A 21,973-nucleotide genomic window follows, 5' to 3' on the forward strand; every position below is an offset into this window, starting at 1 on the left:
ACTGTTCATTGATTCATCAAAGACGAGTCTTAAAGCTGTTTTACTGCATAATGGCAATGTTTTGCCATCAATTCCAGTTGGTCATGCAGTCCATATGAAGGAAACCTATGACAACATGAAACAACTTTTGAGGTGCATAAACTATGACCAACATCAGTGGCAGCTTTGTGGCGATTTGAAGGTTGTTGCTCTCTTGCTTGGTCTGCAGACTGGATACACAAAGTACTGCTGTTTTCTCTGCGAATGGGATAGTCGTGCAAGAGATTCCCACTACATCAAGAAAGATTGGCCACTCCGACAGTCATTGGAGCCTGGGAGGAAAAGTGTTCAGCATCCACCACTTGTTGAATCAAGGAAGATTTTGTTACCACCCTTACACATCAAGCTGGGTCTGATGAAGAACTTTGTCAAGGCCATTGACAAAACAAGCAGCTTTCAAGTACTTCCATGGAAAATTTCCAAGGTTAAGTGAAGCTAAGATAAAGGAAGGTATCTTTGTTGGTCCTCAGATTCGTGAGCTTCTTCGAGACGATGCATTTGACCATGCACTGCTTGGCAAGGAAAATACGGCACGGAAAGCCTTCCAGTTGGTGGCAATAAATTTTCTCAGAAACAACAAGGCAGACAACTACAGGTTGTTGGTGGAAAACCTCCTCGAGGCATACAAAAGCCTTGGTGCAACATGTCACTAAAGATACATTTTTTGTACTCTCATCTAGATTTTTTTCCGCCGAACTGCGGAGCAGTGAGCGACGACCACGGCGAGCGATTTCACCAGGACATTGCAACAATGGAGAAACGCTATCAGGGCAAATGGAGCCCATCAATGCTTGCAGACTATTGTTGGACAGTGACAAGAGATGCTCCATTTAATGAATACAAGAGACAAGCCAAGAAGCGCCGGGTAGACACTGAATAGGACTAAGCTATGTACATAATAGTTTTTTGCCTTTTGTTTCATAATAAATTTTATTTATATAACCCTTTTGCTGATTTTTAAAGTGTTACATAAACAGGACAGGTGAAATATTATCATGTAAAGCAACCATAAACACATGAAAAGACCTAGGTTTACAATTGATGATTAAAACTCTACTATCTACACAATATACATAGACATAAAATGTAAAAACTTAAATATCTTAGGAACAGTAGCCAATCAGTTGTTTTAACTGTCATATTTGAATTCAGCACATCAAAATAAATAATAATAAATAGCACATTTTATCTCTGAAGCAGACGACTTCTCAAAAATTGTAGACCAGTGATATCTAACCTAAATTAAAATGTTTTACATTTAAAACTAACTGCTTTATTAAACAAAGGATGTAGTAACAGTAATTAGTGAATTGAACTGGTTGTTTCTGGTCACCCTGTCCATCAAGATTTTAGAACTAGTAGGTGTCATCCCTCCCACCTGTTATTTATTCAGAGATAGCAAGAGGAAAACAAGCTTGCAGGCTTTTTTTCAACTCCCAGTCAATTTCTCAACTTTGAATGAACTAGTCAAGAACTGGAGAAACTGAAGAAACTGGAGAAAATACTCTCTCTGCATATGCAGAAGTGGCTAGTGCTGTCAAAAGCTGGTTTAGCACTTCAACAAACTCTGGTCCCTGGTGATTGGCCAGAGACTTCCAACCACTTTGGGGGTCTGACTCTCTTTAAAACTTTGGCAAGAAATAAGTACAGCTTGAATATATTTCTATTTAACTTAAATGATTTTAAGAGATTATAGTAATTTTAGGCCTTAACATAGGTTATCATAGTTTCAAATAGGTTTATGTTTCAAAAGTGAGCTTTATTTAATTTAAATTAAAAAATCCGATTTTTTTAAAAATCATCTACTTTTATCCATCCTGGAAACAGAGCTTCTATTTCTGATAGATAGGCAGCTTCTCCATCAGATAGACTTCCTAAGTCTTGGGAGAGCTGTGCCTCAGTACCTTATTAGGGACATAAAATAAGGGCTCACTATAGCAGGCACAAGTGAGGAGGCAAAAAGACAGTAAGGGTGAGGAACTGGTAAGGGCGGAAACCAGAGAACCAGGATGCCAAATATGACATGGAGGCAGAATTTGCAAGGGCTTGGCATTTTCACGTTAAAGGGATTTATACCTTGCTTTGCGTGGAAAACTGAAGGCAATCTTAATTTGAAGCCGATGGGCACCTTCATAATTAAACAAACATAATTGTGAAAATTTATCAGCCCAGGCACAAAATCGATTCACCTGCCATTACCATGGCAACAATAAAGCCAAATAATAATGTAGTCATCCATCGAAAAAAGAAAAAAGTTGTTTGCCCCAAGCAAGCAAAATTTTGCAAGGCTGGATTAAATAGGTTAGACAGATGTCACATATAAGAAAATACAAATGAGATGTGTTTGTAATAAAAAGGGATTAAGTAAACTAGTTTGCAGAATTTCAAACTGTTCACCCTGTTGGCACTCAATGATATTATGCATTGAACAAAAAGGTAGTTATATTTTTTCTTAATTACAAGTACCTTCATATTCTCACATTATGGCATGGGCTGATTGGAACCTCCCAATTGGCACTCTCTGTGACAGTCATCGTTTTAGCTAACGAACTACCATACATCCTTCTCCCATTTAAACAGTTCCCATCCTTTTCAATTCTCCTTGTAGTCAAGTCCCCTGAAGCTTCTAATCATTTTTAATTGCCCTTTTTCTGGACCTTTTCTAAATCTCTTAGGCCATTTTGAGACAAGGTGACCGAAAATTAATGCAGTGGGGGTTAAAGAGACAACATAAAGCATCACAAAAATAGTTCACTCCAAAGGCATAAGTTGTGGGGGAGGGTCTTTTTGGACCCAGTGACCTAAGCAGAACAAACATCTGCAATGACAAAGGGCTGCTCGGGCAGTTTGTCAGTTCATGTTCTCAGCATCCACTCACCAAGAAATACATAAACATGTCGACAGAAACTGACACATGCCCTGAGGCAACTCCTATTGTCTGGGCAATAAAAGAGAATGAGTCCATAGGAAGTGACTGCTGCTGACACTTGCATGAGGTGACCAATGATAATGATGCACTTTACCAGTGATAATGTCCTTTGCTTAGTTTAGGGAAATTTGGAGTTTGATGTTTTGGTTTTGCTGTTCAAGCCTCAGCAACAAGAGTTGGTAAAGACAAGTAAGGAAATTTCTTAAGAAGGAAAAAGCAGCATGGGTTTGGTAATGAGATTGTCAATATGCCGGCTCAGTGAGTCGGATCTTCAATCGATGTAAAACCTCACAGCTCAGTTGAAGACACTGGAGCGATGACAATTTACACAGCCAGAGGATCTGGCCCAATATCTTTGTCCGTCAGTAGTAATGTTACCAGACTTCTCAAACTAAAACTAATACAATGCTGACTCTATCTTGTCCTTCATAGCCAAGTCAGAGATTTCTGTAGATACTATTTACAATATAATGAGCTGCTCACGAATGAGATAAAATCAGAACCTTTTCTCCACAAAATAATTGTTCAAGGGCATACACAAACGGCTAGACATATTAAAGAACCCAGGTAGTGTTCTGAACATCAGTGGTAGTGATAAAGGTTGGAAGACAGACTAGATACAGAAAAGCCAAGATCAGTTCCAACTGCGTAGGGATTCCACAGTAGTTATACACAACTACATTGCAGTCTACAGTTTTGATCATTTCTACAATGGCTTAAGCAGCTAACTACTGGAAACCTCCTACTGCCCTCTAGTGGTTAATGGTGCCCTCAAATGGCTCATCTCCCCCACAGGTGAGTGAAGGGGTAGGGTGAGACTGAGGTATATCATGGTCAATTACAGAGAAAATGCATTCTGCCCCCTTCCCCTGCAACAAATTGTTATCTGTATGTAGCAGTATATAAATGGCTTTTTAAAATTGTGCATTCTGCAAACACATTGTGAATTAATATTTCAGAACAGTAAAAGGCAGTCACATATGGAAGTTATAGAGTTTACTAGGCTAGGCTAATGATAGGCAGAAAAATAAAATATTCAATGGTGAGATTGAAGTACCACACCCGTTCATAATCCAGACTGGGACAGTGTCAAATTAGGAAACTCTAGGGCTGTGCTCCAGAAGTGTAACTTTTTCTCATAGAATGACAGGACTTAAATCATTTTTATGAGGGGTTCCTAAAGGAATTACTCTAGAATTTCCAAACACAGACTTCTTGGCCTCCAGCCCAAGCGGAAGGGGACATGACACTTTTCAAAAAGGAAAGAATACCAGCCAGTCTTTCAACAGTCAGCACCCAGTCTTGGAAAAACAGACAATACAAGTTATGTGGACATCTAATGTGGTTAGTGCAAGCTGCCCATAAGAAGCTTCATTATAGATTCAGATCCTTTAGGCTTTTCATCTTTTTTAGTCATCTTTATTAGTCATTTTATTTGCCAGTAGTAATCATTTTTATGGATATCCTCCAAGTATAGTAGCTGAAGACAGACAATGAGCTCAGTGATATGAAAGAGACCGAGAGGCATTCATATCCAATTCTAGCTTTAGGAAGAACTAAAAAATACTTCACCTGCCAAGTCCTGAGGTCAAGAACCTACCATCATTGAAAACCTTAACATTTAAACAGTGTTGAGAGGTATACTCTACCTGGCTTTTAAGACAGGAGTCATCACTGACTCAATTAAAAATGTAGCTAATTTGTCTAGGTTGGCTGGGTTTCCCAACTCTCTACATGTGATTTCTGTTAATTGGGAACCTTACATTTTATTTCATTTGTTTTTCTAAAGATTTTAAATTCACCTTTTATAAGCAGGAGATTCCTTATGGAAAACTTTGCATACCATTCTGTTTATTAACAATTCTCCCTCTGCCCTTATCGGAGGGTGATTCTGTGACTGGTTGGATCACAGAAACCCCCTTGGGAGCTGCCACCCGATGTGCAAAGACTACCCCTGCTTCTGTTTTCCCTGCCTGCTCAGGACTCCAGCACCCTGTCTTGCTGAGCCAGACACTCCAGTCTGCTGCAACACAGACCCAGGGTCTGAATCACTTGTCCCAAAGCTGCAAGTTTACCTGAAAACAGCTCACAGAAGTTTGCTTGTCTTTAGCACTCAGATGCCCAACTCCCAATGGGGTCTAAACCCAAATAAATCCGTTTTACCCTGTATAAATCTTATGCAGAGTAAACTCATAAATTGTTCGCCCTCTATAACACTGATAGAGAGATATGCACAGTTGTTTGCTCCCGCAGGTATTAATACATACTCTGAGTAAATTCCTAAATAAAAAGTGATTTTTTTATTAAATACAGACAGTAGGATTTAAGTGGTTCCAAGTAGTAACAGACAGAACAAAGTAAGTCACCAAGCAAAATAAAATAAAATGCGCAAATCTATGCCTAATTAAACTGAATACAGATAATCTCACCCTCAGAGATGCTTCGGTAAGTTTTTTCTCAGACTGGACACCTTCCAGGCCTGGGCACAATTCCTTCCCCTGATACAGCTCTTGTTCCAGTTCAGGTGATAGCTAGGGGATTCTTCATGATGGCTCCTCTCTCCCCTTGTTCTCTCCACCCCTTTATAGATCTTTTGCATAAGGCGGGAACCCTTTGTCCCTCTGGGTTTCCACCCCCCCTCACTGGAAAAGCACCAGGTTAAAGATGGATTCCAGTTCAGGTGACATGATCACATGTCACTGCAAGACTTCATTACTCACTTGCCAGCACACACATATACAGGAAGACTCACAGGTAAATACAGCCATCTGCAGACAATGGGAGTCATCAAGATTCCAAACCATCCTTAATGGCCCACACTTTACATAATTACAATAGGCCCTCAGAGTTATGTTTTATATTTCTAGATTTAGATACAAGAGTGGTACATTTCTACAAATAGGATGATCACACTCAGTATATATAGAGATATACCTATTTCATAGAATTGGAAGGGGCCTTGAAAGGTTATTGTGTCCAGCCCCCTGCCTTCACTAGCAGGATCAAATATTGATTTTTGCCCCAGATCCCTAGGTGGCCCCCTCAAGGATTGAACTCACATCCCTGGGTTTAGCAGGCCAATGCTCAATCCACTGAGCTATCCCAGCTATGAGCCATATGAGCTATATGGGATGAGGGATAGCTCAGTGGTTTGAGCATTGGCCTGCTAAACCCAGGGATGTGAGTTCAATCCTTGAGGGGGCCACCTAGGGATCTGGGGCAAAAATCAATATTTGATCCTGCTAGTGAAGGCAGGGGGCTGGACACAATGACCTTTCAAGGCCCCTTCCAATTCTATGAAATAGGCACACTCAGTAGATTATGAGCTTTGTAATGATACCTTACAAGAGACCTTTTGCATGAAGCATATCCCAGTTACGTTATATTCACTTATTACCATATTTTTTTCTAAAACTATCCCAGTTACATTATATTCACTTATGTTTTTATAAAACCATATAGACTGCACAACGTCACAGATTCCTCCATCATTGTCTATATTCTTTGGAGGTCTGCATGGAAACAAAATCCATGTATCTTAGGAGCTTATCAGCTCCTGCTGATCATTCATTCATATCAATATTTATAAAACCATGTGCCCAGACTTCCGGGTACATTAACATATTTTTTAAATTATTACCTGATCCTGCAATCAGTTTCCCAAGTCACTGGGGCACATGTTTAAAATTTTGAGATTACTGCTGTAGCCAAAGGGCTGCTGGTGCTCCTGGGGGTGATGGCCTCAGCCCACAGCTTACTTTTGCAGCAAATGCCAGTACTCCCTACCTCAGTATTTGAAATGTGCCTACCTAGGCTGGTTTTCCTGGGAAAGGCTCTCTCCTTTCTGGTAGCCACTGTCTGCCACCTGCGTTGTGGACCTCTTGACAATCTGCTTAAGCTCCTGTTCCAGACGATCCTTGATAGCCTTCACGGTCTCAGGGATTTTTTTCAGTTTGGCCAGCCCTTTGATGAGGATCCCCATGAAGACAGTACTGTTCTCCTCCGGATCCAGCTCCATATCTTCTTTAATCTCCAGCACACTCACTTCTCGCACTGAAACCACAAACAATCGTTTAAACCACGCAAAGTAAGATCAACACCAAGCAAATACAATGTTCCAATTGGCTTGTCGCAACAGAACTCTGCCTGTCATGGACCACTGCAGGAATAAACGCTGGAACACAAAACAACTCAATTTCTTCACTATACACAAAACATAGCAACCTGCAAAGTAGACTGATTCAAAGTCAGAGGTCATATACAAGGAGGCATAAGTTACCTGCAAGCTCTGGGGTATATTAAAGTCTAGTGTGATTAAGACATTCATAAAATATGAGTTTTATTAATCATCATTTTTAAGACTATACGTATCAATGGAATTATAGGCTTGAACCCCCAACTTAGCTATCTTCCATTTTCACAAAACAGAAGTTTTTTTACTGTGAGAACCAATTAGTTTACCAAGAACAAACTCCTGGTGAATTTGTAGAAAAGGACCTTTTCTTTTCCTCTTTGCATTCTAGTTTACACTCAAGTATGGAATGATGGTTTGATGTTATACCATTCTATTTTATTACTGCTGTCAAGAGACTAAAGATATTAATCACACTCTTTAAAAAGAACCTTTTAGTAAGTTGTCTAAAAGAGAAAAAGGATTAGGTTTGAAAAACTAGATGGAGAATTAAGGCTTCTCTGGATACAGTCCCCTTGAAATAGCACGGAGTATCTTGACAGGAAGTTCTGTTGCTAGGAGACAGTAACCACAAAATCTCAGGGTAATGTGTTTTTGTTTTAAGTATGCTCATTAATCAACATTTCTTAATTTACAGATAACAGTAACAAAAGGGTGTCTATGCTAAAGACTGGGTGAAACACTTAACTGATATGCTGAAAAGCCAATGTGAAGTGAAAGTCTTCAAGGAAAGTCCAACTAAAATGTGTTGTAAAGAACTGTATGGCCACATGGATTGTTAACAGCTTGATTAAAAGTACATAGACACACAGCTCAGAAGTATACAGATAAAGAGATTTAAACCTCATAATGGTTACTGATACAGAGATTAGAGACAAACAGCTGTTTCATCCTGATGGTGTTGAACCAAGCTCAGACTGTTGGAGAACAAATGACTCCAGTAACTTATACTGCTCTATAATGGACTGATTTAAAAATATACTTCTAAAATCATCCAAGAATGTAAAGAAAGTGTATATAAACCACCAGAAAACTTCAAAATGGATTTCACAAATAAGAGAAACAGCATGTCACAAGGAACACAAAGCTCTAGAGCTAGCTATGGAGATGACACCACCTGAAACAAAAGGTCCATCAACAGGTTAGCTTAAATGTCAGAATACAGATGTCAAAACAAGAGTTCTCAGAAAAGAATGTTCCAAACAGGTGCCTCCTCATTGACATCTCAACTCTGGCATTTCCCATGCTTCCACCGCCTCAATCACTATAGCAATAGGAAAAGCAAAATTTCGGACATCTTTTTCCTGAAGTTAAGAATTTAAGAAGTGAAAAAAGTTGCTTACTGCTTTACAACCTGAGTAACAAAGATTGAAAAGCCAATGTGAAAGTAAAAGGCAACACAACTATAAATATTTTCTGAAGTGTTCATCATCAGGTCATATAAAGTCCTAGGCAAAGCCACTCGTTACATTTACACTTTGTTTAACCACCACCCAGATACAAGCTCCATAATTCATCAACTGTTAGAGGGGGCCTTCCGATTTTATGTTATCTTCTCGAGGGGAGGGGAATGTATTAATCTAGTCCCATTAACAAAGTCTCTGACCAATGCTCCCATACTCCTATTGCTGTGGACCATGACATGACTTCTGGCCACCAAAATAGGGCAAGACCAACAAATCTTGCTTGAAACCTGTTCAAATCTACTTCAGACAAGTCATTTACAAAGGCACACTCGGAACAGATGCAAGTTACAAACTTCAAGCACCTTCTGGAGACAGCTCATCACCAGGCCCACAAAAGTTCAAAATTGCCCTGCACGTCTTCATCTCCTCCCAGAAACGTAACTGTTACATTTTCCTATGCTCTTTATTGTCATGTTGCTATTTATGTTGCATCATTTTTAATAGGTTAGTTAAAACTTATTTCAGTGCCAGCTGACTTGCACACATATTACCCTGATGGCATCCTTTCAATTATAGATCTGACTGACCTGCTCAGCAGAGATTACACTATTCAACTGACATAACTTCAGACTCTGTCCCCTCAGCTCAGCCCAGCCCCATTGTGCTACAGGAGTTTGCTCACCTATTCATTTCCACTCTGAGCATTGCACACACACCAAGAGTAGACCCTATTAGATGACAGAATGTCAAGAGAGAAGAATAACTTGAGTTTTTATGTCAATCAAAACCAACCAGTGCCAATTTAAATTCTCTTTTAAAAAAACCTCCCACAGCTAAAGTGTGTTATTTGTGAAAGTTATGGGGGAAACTTTAGCAAAGCACCATGGGCATTTTTAGCAAACAGGAACACAGGAGATCTTTACAATGCACTTAAATCACAAAGCTATTAGGATATTACAATTGGTGCACACATTTCAGTTCAGAGCTCATATTTTCATTGCACCTTTCATCCCAAGAGCCAAGCATTTTGTGTACCACACACTGTACATATGGTTCACCTATTTCATTAATTGTACTCATTATTTGTTAAGCACCAGAGGTGTACAAGACACAGACATGAGACTGTATGCTCCTTGGGGCACAAGCTATGTAAAAAGACAGGACACACAAAGAATTGCAGAAAGAGGCAAGGTTTTAAATAATAAGTTAAAAATAAAATTGAAAGGAGTTTTTTTTGTTATGATTAAGTCAACTTGTGGACATCACAGCAGAAATTAGTTCTCAGGAGAGAATTATCCATTAATGTAATACAGCCACCGCAGGGATGGGGAATTGAAATAGTCTTTTTCATGTTCGCATCACGTTGGCAGCTCATAGTCATCCTGTGATCAACCAATACCCCTCAGCTCTTTCTCCTCCCTCTGTCTCTTTCAACTGATAAGCCCCCAGCTTACAACAAAAATTCTTGCTGTTAGTCCCTAAGTGCATGACCTTGGACTTTGCACTATTACATTTCATCCTATTTCTATTACTCCAGTTTTCAAGGTCATCCAAATCTTCTTGTATGATATTCTGGTCCTCCTCCATATTGGCACTACCTCCCAACATTGTATCATCTGCAAACTTTATTAGCACACTCCCACTTTTTGTGCCAAGGTCATTAATGAAAATGTTAAATAACATTGGTCCCAAGACCCATCCCTCAGGAACTCCACTGCCTCCCTCCAGGCATTCAATATGACCTGTTACAGTCTCCTCTTCAACCAATTCCTTATCCATCTTTCAAATCTCATATTAATCCCCATCTTCTCCAATTTAATTAATAATTTCTCATGTGGAACTGTATCAAATGTCTTACTGAACCCGGGTAGATTAGATCTACTGCATTTCCTTTGTCTGAAAAATCAGTTATCTTCTCAAAGAAAGATCAGGTTGGTCTCGTGGGACCTGACTAGATCACAGACCAAGATACAACTGAAGATGTTACTTCTCTCTCTATTATGACCACTGCTTTTTCTCCCTTATCATACCCTCTTCTGTCATTCAACATCAGCAACGGGTCATTTGAACACAAAGCTTTGGCACAGAAATCAGACACCCATCAAAGTGTCAAATTTGGCAACAGACACTTATGAAAATGTAGGCCTAAGGCTCCAATCCTGCAAGCTACTCTGCCCAGGCAGAAGGGCTCCATGCGGGTGCAGATATATCCCAGTTCAGATTGTCTTGGAGGATGGAGTGTCTTGACCAGTATTTGTTCTTGCCCAAGGGATGCACACTAACAATGCCACTCATTTATATCAAGTCAGAACCTCAAACAGTTAGAATACATTTTATACCTACCTAGATCTGTAGGTTTATATCTAGAATATATCCGTGAGGAATTTTTGAAGACTAGTAAGATCATTTTCCTTATTTCGTTAGCACTTGGAGTAAGTAGAGAAGATATGAAAAAAACATACAAAATAATAAAAGCACTGTAAAACATTTAAGTGATTATTTACTTGCTAAGTCATTTTTGTGTCGGCTAGTTAGATTTCAATCTCCTTTTGTGGGTCCGCAAAGGAAATAGAAAAAAAATCCAGTTTTATTAGTCATTTTTGTTGTATTCCCAAAATAAAATGACTGTGAAGAGGCACAAATGAAACCCACACTGCTCATTAAGAGAAGTTAGTGAGTTGAACATTTTTCAGAAACTGTTTGCCAAGAGAAAAGGACATATTGTGTGGACCAACGTTTTAAACAAACCAATTTCTATTAGAATTAGCATCCTTCCCTCCCCATTTCAGCAGTTGAGCAGCCCAATAGATTTACAGTTTATTTAATTAGGCCTTTCTATACTGGCCTCACAATTACATCTGAACTGTTTAAACATAACTGCAGCTAAGGCAATTAATAACTTAGTGCCTGATCCTGCAAATACTTACTCAGATGAGTAGCCCCCATACAAGCCAAAGCAACTATTAGCATGTGCAAGGACTCCTCAGGTAAGTAAGGATTTGCTGGATGAACCTGACTTATCCCTCATGGGGTTTCAGCTAAACTAGTTTCTTTGGCCAACCATTTTCTAACATGGTTTGGCAATCTCTTGAATTGCCTAGGCTAGAAATGTTTTCCCTATGGTCTGGCTCCATCCAGACTGGCCAACCAAACTTTCTTAGAAACCAGTTTAACTGGAGCTATGTTTAAAATACATTATCAACACAGTCAGAGAGCCTCACCATGGACGGAACCTTGTTGCAGTAACTCAGTATTAATAACTACTAACTTTAATGGACATGACTACAGTGCAAGGACATCTAACACAGCACTGACTGAAAATTCTAGAGGCCTGTCCCAAAGCTGTGGGCCCAGCATGTAACTTGGTATGGGCTTGGGAGGGGGGGGAAGGTGAGATGATCTTCTTCAGATGGTCCAAAATACTATCCAGGAATCTAGAGTGTATTACCAGGCTATTGCCATATGACAGTGCAATTCATCCCAAGAATTACATGAGGTCAGAAGCTCTCGGAATAAGAACAGTGTCTTTGCCTTACCTCTACAAGAGCATATATACAAATGCTGTAAGTCTAAATACTAAGATGGGTGAACTGGAATGCCTGCATTAAATGAGAATAGTGATATAATAGGTATTACGGAAACGTGGTGGAATGAGGATAATCAATGAGACACAGTACTACCAGAGTACAAAACATACAGGAATGAGAATGGGTTGTGATGGCATGGGAGTGGCACTATATGTGAAAGAAACCAAAGAGTCAAATAAAATAAACTTTACCATAGAATCTCTATAGAGATAGATTCCAGGATTGAAAATAAGAGTACAGCAATAGGAGTGTATTACCGACCACCTGACAGGATGGGGACAGTGACTGCAAAATGCCCAGAGAGATTAGAGAGGCTACCATGCTAGAGAAAACAATAATAATGGGGGATTTCAACTATCGTTATATTGATTGGGTATATGTCACACCAGGAAGAGATGTAGAGATAAATTTTTTAGGCATCACAAATGACTGCTTCTTGAAGCACCCTGTCCTGGAACCCACCAGGGGACAGGCAATTCTTGATCTAGTCTTAAATGGAGCACAGGATCAGATCCAAGAGATGAATATTGCTGAACCTCTCGGTAGTAGGGACCATATTTAACATTTTCGTAGGGGGGAAATGCCAAAGAAATTCACCGCAATAGCATTTAACTTCAAAAAGAGGAGCTACACAAATACGGGGATGCTAGTTAAATGGAAATTAAAAGGAACAGTAGTCACAAGGGTGAAACACCTGCAAATTGCACGGAGACTACTTAAAAGTACCATAACAGAGGCTCAATTTAAATAATACCTCCATATAAAAAAAAATAAGAGGACCAAAAAAAAAAAAAAATGCCACCATGGCTAAACAGCAGAGTAAAAGAGGTGGTTAGATGCAAAAAGGCATCTTTTAAAAATTGGAAGTAAAATCCTACTGGGGAAAATAAAAAGGAGCGTAAACTCTGGCAAGTCAAGTGTAAAAGTATAATAAGACAGTCCAGTAAAGAATTTGAAGAACAATTACTTAAGGACATAAAAACTAACATCAAAAAATTGTAAACACATCAGAAGCAAGAAGCTTTCCAAGCAGACAGTGGGGCCACTAGACAAACAAGTTGTTAAAGGAGCACTCAAGAAAGATAAGGCCATTACAAAGAAGCTCAATGAATTCTGTACAGCTGTCTTCACTGCAGAGGATGTGAGGGAGAGTCCCACACTTGAGCCATTCTTTTTAGGAGACATATCTGAGGAATTGTTCCATAATGAGGTGTCAACAGAAGAGGTTTTGGAACACATTGATAAATTAGACAGTAATAAGTCACCAGATGGTATTCACCCAAGAGGTCTGAAGGAACTCATATATGAAACTACATAACTATTAGCTGTGGTATGTAACCTACCACTTAAGTGAGCCTCTGTACTAGAGACTAGATCAGGGGTTGGGAACCTTTGGCACGCAGCTCACCAGCATAAGCCCCCTGGCGGGCTGGGCCAGTTTGTTTACCTGCCGCGTCCGCAGGTTCGGCCGATCGCGGCTCCCACTGGCCACGATTCGCCATCCCAGGCCAATGGGGGCTGCGGGAAGTGGCATGGGCCTAGGGATGTGCTGGCCCTAAATCTCCAACTGTCAGAAAGCTGGGACAATACAACAGGGGACGGATCACTCAAAATTGTCCAGTTCTGTCCATGGCCTCTGAAGCATCTGGCACTGGACACTTTCAGAGGTAGGATACTGGGCCATTATGACTGTTCTTATGTTCTCCAGTAAAACGGGAAGTCATTTTCATAAATCTACATCATAGGAAACAAACATGAAAATGCACAATCATCCGCTTATCAATCAAAAACTACATTTGATTTAAAGCAACAGAAAGTTGAATAATTTATACCATAATTAAATAACTCCCATACTTACTCAGGTAGCATTTTCCCTGGTTCATCTCCAGTCCGACGATCTTCTATAAAAACATCTGTCCTAATAGATGGCACCTAATTTGTATGATTCTACCACCTCACAAGAAGGAAAATTGCTACAAGAGGCACTTTACTTGCCTAAATCCAATCCAATCCCCAGCAAAACCATGGTTGATAACTCATCCAAGTAGAGTAGCTAAGGAACAGACTCTTGGGTTTTGTTTTTAATTCCTATGACTAGTCAAATTTTGCTGCTATTTATTATGGTATATTTCCTTAGATGCATGCTTTTACAGGCAACTAGTAAAATTTTATGTACTACTTTCCATACATTATGTCTTTCCAGATTATACCCCTCTTCCTTTAACCCTTTTTGACAAAAAGGATGCAAGTTCATAGGGCCCCAAAGGCCTAGTTTGAGATTACTTGGAAAGCCTTCACCTGCATAATTTCCATTGTTCAATTTCTATTTTGGCCCATGTGGTAGTCATAAAGAAATGGTTTTATACAAGTTTCAGTCATTTCCTAACCTGCCTCCCTTCTCACTCCAATATCAAAACATATGAGGGATCAATATCCTGGAAAAAAGGCTAAGAGGACATCAGCCTTTCTAAAGCAATGGTTTTCACACAGTTCTACCCACAATTCCATGATTTTTCTAGCTTTGGGAAACAAGCATTTTGATTTGAGAAGGTTGTCCTCCTCAACATGGCATTATAAACACTGATTCTAAGATGATTTATCCCAATTTAACTCCATTAATTTCAGTGAAGTTACTCCTCATTTGCACTGGTGTGAGAACTTGAAGTCTTCCAATCAGGACTGAATGCATTTCTGGAAGATAAGCTTTAGTCAAACAAGTTTTTGGTCTCAATAAAGGAGAAACAGGATGAAATTCTATCGCTTATATTATAGAAGCAGGTCCACTGGTTTCAAGTATTTGGATCTTTTGACCTCTCTCACACAAAAAATACTAAGTACACACACAAACGTGTGAAAACATTACGTGCTTCAAAAATCAAGCTGCCAGCCTGATATGAACAATCAGCTGGTGCTGTCAGTTTAAAGTACGGTTCTGTACTAACAAGGACTATAAAACTGGCATCATGGGCTTCCATGTTTCTTGTATCACAATTACTTTGTATTCTCAGTTTACAGGTAAAATGAAGGGGTTTTTGTTTTTTTTTAATACATCCCAGCTCTGCAAACTCACCCTTGGATCTGAAAATCAGAGTGGATTTTTTTTTCTGTTTATGCATCATGGAAATAAGGAGTACATTTAATAGTGAGAGTGATTAACCATTGGAACAATTTAATAGGGGTTATGGTGGATTCTCTGTCAGTGACAATTTTTAAATAAAGACTGGATGTTTTTCTAAAAGATCTGCTCTAGGCATTATTTTGGGGAAGCTCTACAACCTGTATTATGCAGGAGGTCAAACTAGACAATCACAATGGTCCCTTCTGGCCTTGGAATCTATATCTTCATGAAGGGGGGAGGGGAGGAGTTCTGCAAGCCACATTATGTCTTCCCAGAACCCCACTGCCTTCAAAGTAAGCCCTCCCTTGCATTTGTGCAAGAGTAACAAAGGCATTTGGGGCAATCCAAATATAACTGTGAGGATCATTTAGTCCAGGGGCCGGCAACCTTTCAGAAGTGGTGTGCCGAGTCTTCATTTATTCACTCTAATTTAAGGTTTCGTGTGCCAGTCATACATTTTAACGTTTTTAGAAGGTCTCTTTCTATAAGTCTATAATATATAACTAAACTATTGTTGTATGTAAAGTAAATAAGGTTTTTAAAATGTTTAAGAAGCTTCATTTAAAATTAAATTAAAATGCAGAGCCCCCCCAGACCGGTGGACAGGACCCGGGCAGTGTGAGTGCCACTGAAAATCAGCTCGCATGCCGCCTTTGGCACGTGTGCCATAGGTTGCCTACCCCTGATTTAGTCTGTTGAATCTTTAGTCCGATGATGATGCATTAGGAAAGAATCATGCTTGACATAGATCTCCTGGTGAGACTGCAACGCTGGCAAGTAAAACACACACCGTTTAACTTAACTGAGCAGCTTTAAAGTAGAAGTAATTGATAGCCAATAAACAGGAAAACCCACTATGACATTTTTACAGTCACTTTTCAAGGCAAAATTGCATTTTAAAGCCCTTATTCAGCAAGATATTTTAAACACATGCCTAACTTTAAGCACACAAGTACCACTATTAAGCTCAATAGGACTACTCGTCCTTAACGTACCTTGCTCAATCAGGGTATACAGCCAGTGACTGACTTAATTTTAGAACTTACTGTATTATTCCTATTGAGGAATTTATTTATTCTTACATTTGGGGTGAGAGTGTCATTTGATTACATTATTCTCCCCCATTTGCCATAAGATTTACATATCCCTAATCATATAATATCATTCCACAGTACAGCAGAAATACATAAAGGCTTCCAGCTTGTTTCTTACTGGAATTCTATAAAGTGCCCCCATGAAGTGTTTGAGCAATGCAGCACTAGGAATTGCTCAGACAGTGCGTGACTGCACTTTATAGTTCCAGAAAGAGAGAGGCAGCTGAGGAGCCCCTATAAATACACTACAAAATACTGAGCACTGGCAGAGAAATAGAATTTCTAAGTAAATTTATTTCTCTAAACAGGCAAGAAGATGACTAAATAGTTACTGCTGCAGTCAAACGTCTACAATGCTCAGATAAAAATTATTGCAAATTTTGTTTAAATGAAGTAGGAGCAGCTTTAATTTTCCTGTAAAGATTCTACAGCCCAACCTCTTGAGCGACAAATGGAGAAAGGGATAGAGAATCCTGCCACAGCTCAAGTGACACAGTGTTTTAGAATTGTGTGCATTAATATGCATGGCCGCTTTTTGTTTCATCAATAAAAGGCAAAAGAACTTAAATAGCTGAAGGCAAAAATAGTTTCTGCCATATACTCTTGGGTTTTAGATTCTCGGATAGCTCCACGATCTCTGCTTACTCTAAAAAGCCACTCACTGGAGATACCTTTAAACAAAATTCTCTGAAAAAACACAGTCATTTTGTCCTGACCAGACTTGTATGTATATTTCACGTGGATTGTATATGCCCGATTACACCTATAAAAGAGCTGCTCCGAAGCACACTGTCTTGTAAAGTCAGAGGGAGGCTCACTCAGCACCCTGCAGAATTGGACAATGTAAGAGAAGAGACCAGGAAAGATGACTGTCACAGTTCAGGACAATTGTCTCCTCCATGGCCCAGCAAGGGCACCCATTTTTCTGGCTCCCAGACATCATCTCTCTCCCTCCTGATCAGGGTTTTTCCAGGTACACAGTTCCCAGCCAACATTGTATTATCCCCAGCAAGTCACCCTACCTAAACAGGCCAGTGTCTGTGGTTTGCTCTCTCATGAGGGAGGCTATAAGCAGCGTAATTATCCACAGTTACAAGGTACCAAACAGTGGTAAGAAAGCACATTTATTCTTTAGGTGAAAGCATTACAAAGAAAACATATTAAAAACAATAAAAGAAAACATATGCTAATAAGCTTATCAGAGATCACCCCTCCACAACTCTAGCAGGAGCTCTAGTAGGAGTCAATCCTTAGAATGCACCAACAGGGTTTTCTGTGGTTACAAGCTCATAACAACCAACCAGATGCATGGGTTAATTTTTCCTTTATACAGCCTGGATCTTTGATCTTCAGTTTTCAGGAAGAGGTAATCAGTAGACAACAGTCCCTTCCATAGGGCGCAGCTTCAAAAAGGTGTGTTTTTGCATAAACCAGGGAGAGGGAGGCGGGTGGGAGGGGTGCCCATTTCACATTTATTGTCCCAAAAGACTATTCTCCTCTGCTGCATTGCTCAATATAGTCCTTTGATCATCCAGGCCCACAATAATACATATGCTCTGCAATTAATACAATGGACTCCAAAGATACTTAAACTAAATTCAATGAGGTTTTTCAAGGATATTGCAGGAAATTAAATTAAAATAAATTAATCTCCTAGAACTGGAAGGGACCTTGCAAGGTCATCATGTCCAGCCCCCTGCCTTCACTAGCAGGACCAAGTACTGATTTTGCCCCAGATTTCTAAGTGTCCCCCTCAAGGATTGAACTCACAACCCTGGGTTTAGCAGACCAATGCTCAAACCACTGAGCTATCCCGCCCCTAATTGCCACCTTTGTCACAAGGATCTCCTGGCCTTTTTGGCATGAACAGCAACTATAAACAAAATCAGGAAAACAAGGAGTTTGATGACTAGATCTTCAACTGGTGTAAACCAGCACAGCTTCATTGAAGTTAATGGAGCGACACTGATTTATACAGAGGATCAGGCTATCAAATTCCTTATTGACATATTGGCTTGTCTGACTGTATGTGTGAACAGCACCTAGCACATTATGGGGGCTACAGGACACACACACAAAACTAATAGGAATAATCTTTTCAGTTGAAAACATTTTCAAGATTTGTGTAAGGAAAAATGCCTGAATGGTCTAGATGAGCAAATCCTGAGTTTAACTCTTTTACCTGGAGGCGGTATATGAAATAATGCTACTTTATTTTACTGTACATAAATAAAAGTATATATTTATATAAAAAAAGGTGTTGGTATCGGTCATGGTCACAGTGCAAGCTGCAATTTAGACCACTGTGTGTCCCTCTTGGTTTCCCTAACTTCATCACTCTCTGGGTGGAACCCTGCAGTTCAACCATTCCTGAGCTGGATTTCTTGGCTGCATCCCCCGTTTATCAAACATAATAATATGGCAGGCCCAATTGTGTTCAACACCCGTAAGCCATTTTCTTCCTGGAGCCTGTGACTAGCAATTGATTGAAGTGACTCAAACGGCAGTGACTCAACAAACATTATTTATGCCCCCAAAGGTACACAGCATTCAGACACAAGGGTTAAAACAATAAATGCCTACGTTCATATTTCCTCTTACCTAAACCTTAATCTTTCCTTGCGAGCTTTGGTAAGTGCCACTCAGCCTAGTTAGCTCCACCTCTGGCAGCGAGAGACAGACTGTTGCTGCCACATGCCCTCAGAGAGACTCTGTAAGAGACTCACCTTCAATCGCTGCCCACTTAGCCCCCTTCATTTTTCAAGGGGTCTTCTTTACCTTTCTAGCAACCTTGGGAAACCAGCTGTTTAACTCCCTACTTGCTGCCTGGAAAATAGCATCTTCCCAGACTCTCTCTCTCTGATTTCTTTTCATGGACATTTCACCATCAGCTCAAGCTCAACAGAGCTCCATCTTCCTCCCCAAACCCTCCCCACTACCACCTTTCTCAATCACTGTGGACAACACTGTCATCCTGTCATATAGACCCATAACCTGGGTGTCGACTCAGACCTCTCTCTAGGTCTTTACATCCAGGCTATGTCTAAGTCTTGCAAATCCTTTCTGCATAACTTCTCTAAGATACAGCCTTTCCTATCCGTCCACACAGCTAAAACTCGCATCCAAGCTCTCATCATCTCATATTTCAATTACTGTGACATCCCTTTTCTCTGGCCTTGACAAATGCAATCCTGTCCCACTCATAACCGTTTACAATGCTGCTGCAAAGGTCATTTTCCTAGCCTGTCACTTTGACCGTATGACCCCTCTCTATCTCTTTACTGGTTCCCTCTTCTCTATCACAGCAAACATAAGCTGCTGTCTTCACATTCAAGACACACCATGGCCTATCCCCACCTTACCTATCATCTCTCACTCAGTAGCAGTCGAGTCCTGTCTCTGATTAGCCCATGAGGCCAGACTCCAGTGCCCACTTGTTACATTTTAAACAAGCACCTTTTTGCTTTTTCCCTCCTTTCTGCTTAGCAGGAGTTACCTGTAAATATTATCCTCCTTCAAATCCCCCCCCCAAAAGCTCTCCTTTTTCATGAGGCCTACAAAACCTTAACAACAGTTAGGCTTTCATAGAATATCAAGGTTGGAAGGGACCTCAGGAGGTCATCTAGTCCAACCCCCTGCTCAAAGCAGGACTAATCCCCAGACAGATTTTTGCCTCAGATCCCTAAATGGCCCCCTCAAGGATTGAACTCACAACCCTGGGTTTAGCAGGCCAATGCTCAAACCACTGAGTTAGCCCTCCTCCCCAGGCTGCTGGTGTGCCGAGACCGCTGCTTACCCTACTGACCAATACTGTCTCATTGTTTCCTTGTACTCTCCCATTTGTCTGTATCCATCTGCTGGAACATTTTTTTGTTCTGTGTTTGTACAGTACCTAGCACAATGAGGTTGTGATCAATGAATGGAGCTCCTAGGTGCTACAAGAATACAAATAAATAATAATAATATTTGGGAAAGCCTGGGCAAAGAGGAGGACTTTACTCTTGGCTCCAAGTGTGGGAAAGGTAATGGTCATTCTTATTTCTTCCCGCAGAGAGTTCCGTACTCTTGATCCAGTATCTGAGAAAGTTCTGTCTCTCACAGTCATGAACCTGCCCTTGTTGATTGACACAGTCATTGCTCCCATGGAATGCAGCTGTGGTGGGGGTCAATTCCAGTGGGAAGGATGGTGTCACAGTGACACATGGCCAATTCCACATAGGAATTGAGTATTAGAAAGTCAGGACAGTGACCCTGAACTGGACACGCTCTGATTAATGTGGAGACAATAAAGAAAATGGCATACTGAGGTCAAGTGTTCTTAGGGGCTGTTGGTGAGCAGCCAGGTATTCTGAACAAGCTGGCACCTCATCAGGAAATGGGACTTCCTTCCTAAACAAAAATAATTGCAGTAGTCCTGCCTCAGACATTAAAATGCATTCATCACTGTGGCCTGGTCTGCATTTGATAGGATTGGGCATGATCTGCTGGCCAATCTTGTACAGTAATGAGTGCTTACTACTGCACAAGATGTGATGGGCATTACTTAGTTTATGCAATGCTTTGAAGGTGAAAAGAATTAGAAGGGCTTAGTATTATTTAGAAGCTGTTTTGCTGATATACCTGGTATTTTCCTCGCTTGATCTTATTCTTGCTGAGCATATTCACACAGGGATGGTTTTTATGTTTATTGAATAGGTCCATCTTCTTCTGCTTATTCCCCATTGAAGTCAGAATCCTCTGGGACATCACAGTCAGCTCCACAACAACGACAGTCGTTTTTATTGCACAGACAGAAGATTGGGATTTCAGGTGGGGAATAAGCAGCAGAAGCAGATGAACTATACAAATAGGACTGCAGAGAGTACAGGCTAGTGTTTACATGAGGAGACTTTTTCCCATATCTTCCACTTACTTGTCATGTGACCTTGGGCAAGTAACTGAACCAGTCTTTTCAACAATGACCCGATTTTCCATTATTTTTGGGTGGCTCCTATATTCCAGCACTGAAGCCACCAAGTCATAGATTCTGTGGAGAGAGCTCAGCAAGAGATCGTGGGGGAGAAAATTCCATCAACTGGTGCTCAGATGCCACTAACGAACGCTCTTCCCACATCCCCTCCTAAACAGCAATACAGACACACTCATTCTCTCTATGAAGAGCTGGTCTCTATAGCAAACAACCAGCCCTGAAAAAGTGTGCTATGTAGGAGGAATGAAAGCCCATCAAACAAAGGGGCCATGAGACAAATGTGAGGAGAAAGAGGAACAGAAAATAAAGGAGACATAAGAAACAAGAAAAAAGGAATCAAAGGGAAAAAAATTAATGGCAATGAGAGAAGAACAAAAATTCGACAAAAAAGAAAAATGAAGGAGGAAAACTTTTTTTTCTTAACCTGGTTATTAACTTTTAATTCCCTTTGTAGTTTGTGTAAAGTGGAGATGTTTTATGCACCGTGAAGAAAGTGTGTTCTATATTGCGTCACTCATTTAGCTGGGCAGCACATTGAGAGGTGTGCACTTCACCTCGTTCTAAGCCTCAGCATACTCCTCTGTAAAATAAGGACAACCCTGCCTACTCAACTCACTGAGCTGTTGTGAGGCTTAATTC

General features: G+C 40.3%; 1 protein-coding gene across 2 annotated transcripts in view; it reads right to left on the reverse strand.

Moving 5' to 3' along the window:
* Window positions 1-21,973, reverse strand: part of EXOC4 (exocyst complex component 4) — a 610,394-nt gene that overhangs the window by 526,795 nt on the left and 61,626 nt on the right. For both annotated transcript variants that reach the window (XM_034764261.1, XM_034764251.1), the window contains one exon: window positions 6,778-7,021. In XM_034764261.1, coding sequence (XP_034620152.1) covers window positions 6,778-7,021 — 244 coding nt within the window. The remainder of the gene's footprint in view (window positions 1-6,777; window positions 7,022-21,973) is intronic.

This window comes from Trachemys scripta, chromosome 1, assembly GCF_013100865.1.
Source record: "Trachemys scripta elegans isolate TJP31775 chromosome 1, CAS_Tse_1.0, whole genome shotgun sequence".
Taxonomy (NCBI): domain Eukaryota; kingdom Metazoa; phylum Chordata; order Testudines; family Emydidae; genus Trachemys; species Trachemys scripta.